We start from the raw sequence: 6,000 nt of genomic DNA, 5'->3' as shown, positions 1-6,000 counted from the left end.
GGAGAAAATTAAAGATGGGTTTGCTGGTAATGTTTGGAAGCATAATCATGGTGAATATATTGTGGCTAGTGCTTATGGATGGATGCTAAAAGATAACCCTGAAGTTTCATAATGTAACATGATTTGGAATAGATATAGCATTCCAAAGCATGTTATTGCTTGGATGGCTATGTGGGGTAGACTAAGAACTAGAGAGAAACTGAAGCAATATGGTGTAATTTCTTATAAAAGTTGTCCTTTATGCTCCCAAGGTGCTGAAAATATTCAACATTTATTCTTTCAGTGGGATTACAACAAGAAACTTGTTCAGCTATTGTAGGGAAGAAAGATGTTCTTCATCTCAGAGTCAGTTTTCAACCCTGGAAGATTGCAACACTTGGTAATGGAAGGCTAAGAATAGGTTTTCAGAAGTCTCTTCTACAAGCTCTATGTTATGCTCTCATTTACAATATATGGCAACAGAGAATGAAGTGGTTTGGAAGAATAGAATGCTTAGGCATGATGTTGTAATTAGTAGGATTTGTTATGATGTATATCATAGAATTAGCAGCTTAATTGCTATTAGAGGTAAGGCTAGTGAATTAGCTTGGCTTAAGCATATTTGCTTATTAGGGGCTTAGTAGCCTCCGTGTATATTCTTGATTGTGATTAATAAAATTTTTGCCTTTTTACTCTTGGAAAAAAAAAAAAAAACCCCTTCAGTAACATCATCGTGGACGGAAACAAAGTTACTTTGTTCCTTTTCACTTGTACGCTTCACCTATTTCTCTATCCTTGATTGCAGCGTACTCAGAGTTCTCCATTGAAGCAGCTTAAGGTAAGTTCATATTCAACTATCAATTTAATTATACCATCAAAATTTAATCTCACAATCTAGGGTTTCATTCAACACTAACATTAATTGAATTGAACATTAGGAATTTTGGATTTCCCCAACTACTTACGAATTTGATATTTTCTCCATCTACAAGCTAATAATTGAGAATTTCGGGTATCTTCAAACTTTTCCTAGAAATCTCACTCTTAGGGTTCCAGATTCATCTATATTTTTTACTGAAATTTTCTATTTTTTTTATTTAGATTTAAGGGTTTAGTTCAGTTGAACCTACTGAACCCTTGTTTAATGTATTTTTTTTTTTTTTTTTTTTTTTTTTTTTTTTTTTTTTGCTATAGATTGTTAAATTGAGCTACTTTTACTGTTTCATTAATGAAATTGATATTTTTTTGTTGTTTGTGATTTTTATAGTTAAACAAGATGGCGGATCTCCATCCTCATAATGTTGAATTTGAGGCTGCCAAATTTTTGCAGAAGCTCATTCACGAGTCTACAGACGAGCCTGCAAAATTGGCGACGAAACTCTATGTTGTGAGTCTTCGATGTTGCTGTCGTTGTCTCTGTCTTCTTTTCCAAGTCGAATTTTGGTGATCTTTGATATAATATGTTAGGATTATATGGTTGTTAATTTTCATATGTTTTGTATGTTTTAGATATTGCAACATATGAAAGCAAGTGGGAAAGAAAATTCTATGCCGTACCAAGTAATATCTAGGTAAGTAGTTTACAATGAGTTCATCATTTCATTAGTTTTATGTTTTATTATGAAAGCATACGGTGAAATAGTGGACCTTGAAATTTTTCGATTGATTTATGTTGTCGTGATGTGGCTTGCATGCAAAAAACTGTTAGATTTGGGTGGTGAAATAGAAGAGGTTTAATAAATCTTCATGCAAACCAGACTCTGGTTGCGTTTCTTCAGTTAGGCGAAACCATGTTGTTAATTAGATTCTGATATCTTGCTATTGCTCGATAGTTTATTTTTAACTACAATATTAGAGCTATGATCGGGAAAAGTGCTTACTTTACTGTTTTTAAATTTCAATTTCACAAGGGCCATGGAGACTGTTATAAATCAGCACGGCCTTGATATTGAAGCATTGATGTCGTCACGCCTTCCTCTGAGTAGTGGATCTCATTTGGGAGAGTCTGCCAGAGCACAATCAGCAGGTGTTAACTACTCCTATTGAAGATTTTATTTTTTTCTCCTTCAAGCATTTCATTTATTCAACGTGAATGTTTTGTAATCGTTGAACTACTTTGCAGGATGTTCACAGTCTGCTGGAGTTGTCGCAGACTCTAAATCAGGCATGATTGAAAATGAGACCACAAGGCCTGATGGTTTTAGTTCTGGCAAGCCACCTGCTGTTCCTAGCAGTATTGGTAACGATCCTTTCCAAGGACCAGTTTCCCAAAGGAGTGCAATGTCGTTTGATCATGAGAGCCCTTCAAGTATTGACACTAGATCTACAAACTCATATTCACAGGATAGGCGTGAACCGCCAGGTTGGGAGCAACAAGGTATACAGAAAGATCCTAAAAGAGCCAATATCAAGAGAAAGAGGACTGATTCATCTGGCATAGAAATACAGGAAGATATCTCCCAACAGCTTGATTCTCATTCTGGCATGCCTGATATGAGAAAGGAGAGGCTTGCTGGCAAGTCTGAAGCTGGAGGAACTCTTCCAGGTGATAGTTTACTACTCTGTACTCTGTGTTATATTACTTATTTACCCACTGCACGTGCAGTGGTGCAGAAAACGGAGGATGAGTTAGGGTTCTTTGGGCTGTGAGAGTTACATTGTGCTAGTTGTGTGACCCCTTTAGTTTTTAATTAGAGCAAATTAATCCTTCCGCTTATAATGATTCAGGCATTCAGCAATCTACCGTTAACCTAATATTTATAATGCTAGAGAAGGAGGTGTATGAGCTTGAACTTGTGGAACCATTTTGCTATTGCTGTTTTTGCTCCACTCCCTTGTGTTGGTGTTGGTTTCCACATCATGTGCAATATGCAAGATGATAAATTTTCTTTTATTATTCTCCTACCCACTTTTATTTAATCAATTATCTAGCTACGATCCATTTCTCTGCGAAAAGGTCCTTATAACGATTCATGTTAGCCGACCCCAAATCATTTTAAGACTAAGGCTTTGTTGTTGTTGCATCTTTACATGGGTTGTTCTTTTGCTGAGCGTCTGCTGGTAAATCTGCAGTTGATTCTGAAAGCTGGAAGCAAGGATTCTTCAGGGGTGCAACCAGCTTGCGAGAGAGAATTGTACCAGGGCAATTATCATCTGGTATCAAAGTTGACGGAGCAATGAGAAACTTAAATTCACCTTCTTTTGACGCTGCTGAAATTTCACATATACCAGCGAATGCTGACAGGCTTTCTCAAGTAATTTCTCACCTTAAACTACTTAATACATCTTTCTTGCCCTCTGTTCAATTTCACCCCTTCTTCCCTTTATCTTCTCCATCGCCCTCTCCGCTGATGTTTTTATCCTTTTTGTAGGGGAGGGGGGGGGGAGGATGAATTGCCAGGTAGCTAATTTAGTGAGGAACATCAATTTTCAGTTTTAATGTCTTACTTGGCAAACAGTATTTGTACGGAATTAAGAATAACTGTACAAATCTACAAAGTAACACCATAAGTTTTTCTTTGAGCAAGAATATCTGTATCTTAAGCGCAGTGCTTGAAATGCTCCCGCAGCATTCTATCAAGAATAGGCTGTATACTAATACACTGTTTGTTATTTTTTTTGTTCATTCAATATTGACTTTCATGTTTACCAATACACAGCTTTAACTGTTACTATAATCATGTTTAAGCAATAAATATAAAGAAGTCGATAATAATGATTCAATGTAATGAGACTAATCTAATATTTCTTCCATTTCTCTAATATTGCAACAATTACCAGAAACATGCACAAATGTTGCTACATTACCATATTTGCACATGCTTTTTCTCTATCTCTCTCCTCACCACATGGGTTTCTATCTTTTTCTCTCTCTATATCACGCAACATCCTACATTTCTTGTCTTCACCCCCTTGTTGCAATATTACGGGAACGAAGGAAGTAAATTTACGTTATAACCTTTTGCTTTTATAAATTAGTAGATATATATATGGTGAAAGTAAACTTTACTGTTGAGGATAAATTATGCAGAAGTATAAATATGACACAAAAGGGGTTGCTAACCATTTAGCCAATATTTTTGTGGGTTCTAGCTATCAAGTGACTATATATTTATGAACTTAAAAAAGTCAATTTTTATTAAGGATCTTGACATGAGTAAGTTTCCTTTAAAAAATCTGCTGGTTTCCTTCTTTCAAAGTGTGAACAAAACCATCCTCCATACTAAAGAAAAGTACCTTATCTTCCTTATTTGCTATGTAACATAAACATCTTTGGCAGAAAGGGGATGAAGTGAACTTATACTAGACAAAACTATGAACAAGTGCCAAAGAGATTGAAATTGTGGACTTAAAGTAAGACTCTAAGAGACAATCAACATACATTTCCTCCACTTGGTATTGGCTACAAACCTATAATCTGCTTTCAAAATTAAAATTCCTTGAGAGTACATTGTCTCTTGGGAGTTTCTTCATTATTGCTTTCCTTGTAGAAATGTTCGTTAGGAGCTTATCTTTTCCTTCTTATTAGTAGAGAAATGAAGTAGATATTCCTTTTAAGAAGTCATAAAATTTTTCTTAAAAGATTAAATTTCTTCCTAGGACCTTCAAACTCATTGATTTAATTTCATCCCGACAACCGATATTTGTGAAATTTCATTCTACATTTTCATCCTCAACTTTTCTGTGTGTGAAATTTAACCCCTATGCTTTATCGATATTAAGTTTCTGTAAAAAATTAGTCCAACTTAAAAATATACTTACTATTGAAAGGAAGTTATACCCTCAAATGACACTAAAATTAGTATAAAGAAAAAAATAACATCAATTACTCTCGGTAATGAATTTTAATTTTTATACACTGATAACTCCACCATTTCATGAGTAACTAATCATTACCTTCATATAACACTTGTTATATTACCTATTCTGGTTTCTCTTTTGATTCTTATATCTTGATTTTTTTTAATCAATTCTTTATTGCTTTCTAATAACTATTCACTCGTACCAAACTTTTTGTTTGGTCACAATCTCTACAACATTTCATATGTCATATATTTTTCATACATTTATATAACAATGCAAAAGGGAACATTTCCAACACTTCCTTTACCACCATACCTAGACAATTTTCACTCATGATCATCTCCCTAACATGTAACATATACAAAATTATATTCCATTCTATCCTAACATTCTATTTGCTTTCCTCATTTGGAATATGGGAGTAAATTCAGGAAAACGAATCTTATTGTGAGAGAAACAATTAAAATAATAGAGATTCTAATTTATTCGTGGAATAGTTCCACTTTTCAAAGCAACAAAATGATAAAGAAAAAAGAGGTACAAGGTAGGTAATATGGCGATTGGCAAGAGAGAATAATGATTACAAATATGAATCATGCATCGTGAAATTTAATCATTATTTAAAAAATCTTGTGAGAAAAGAAAACTGTGATAAATTTTGGCACATTTTCCTGACTAGGAAACAGAATGAATAAATATGATTGGAGGAAGTACTACAGTAAATGAACTACTGATTCAATCTGCTAAATCCATCCATGGAGAATTTTATGCATGGACTCATATTAAGTTCTTTTTTAAAATTTAAATTTTCTACTATTATTTTTGTGCCAATAACAATTTAGTTATATAAGGTAACATGGCATCTTTGAATCGGTGCTTTAGATCACAAAACAATGACATTTGGCATCGTTAATTAATGATGTGTTAATGCCACTTAAAAGGCATCTAGGAAAATTATGCCACCTTATAATATTAGTGTTTGGTTATAAAATGAAATTCTAGTATTTTGTGTGAACAAAGTCTAGTATTACTGTTATGATATAATTCATTAACTGTCAATTTTCAAACCATTAGATTCATTTATGATACAAAAAAATTATAAAATACCTATTGTATAATTATATAATATGTTTTGTCATTTTATATAATTTTGTTCTTGGCTTTTTTAAAGCTGTTCTGATTTGATTTGCACGTTTGCCAACATACAACTTTGATTGT

At 33.5% G+C, this 6,000-nt stretch overlaps 1 protein-coding gene across 26 annotated transcripts in view; it reads left to right on the top strand.

Annotated features, from left to right (window-relative positions):
* The first annotated feature begins 635 nt into the window (after positions 1-635).
* LOC110694885 (chromatin structure-remodeling complex protein SYD-like) overlaps positions 636-6,000 on the top strand; it is a 39,069-nt gene continuing 33,704 nt past the window's right edge. For 8 of the 26 annotated variants that reach the window (XM_021872070.1, XM_021872080.1, XM_021872075.1 and 5 more), the window contains exons 1-6: positions 655-817; positions 1,247-1,366; positions 1,489-1,550; positions 1,890-2,005; positions 2,102-2,524; positions 3,052-3,233. In XM_021872070.1, the coding sequence (XP_021727762.1) occupies positions 1,256-1,366; positions 1,489-1,550; positions 1,890-2,005; positions 2,102-2,524; positions 3,052-3,233 (894 nt within the window). In that variant the 5' untranslated portion in view covers positions 655-817; positions 1,247-1,255. Of the gene's footprint in view, positions 818-923; positions 992-1,246; positions 1,367-1,488; positions 1,551-1,889; positions 2,006-2,101; positions 2,525-3,051; positions 3,234-6,000 lie in introns of those variants that run through there. The other 18 variants (XM_021872079.1, XM_021872073.1, XM_021872068.1 and 15 more) reach the window with 6 other exon arrangements.

Source organism: Chenopodium quinoa, unplaced genomic scaffold (assembly GCF_001683475.1).
Source record: "Chenopodium quinoa cultivar QQ74 unplaced genomic scaffold, ASM168347v1, whole genome shotgun sequence".
NCBI lineage: Eukaryota > Viridiplantae > Streptophyta > Magnoliopsida > Caryophyllales > Amaranthaceae > Chenopodium > Chenopodium quinoa.
This window is presented reverse-complemented; position numbering and strand designations above follow the sequence as displayed.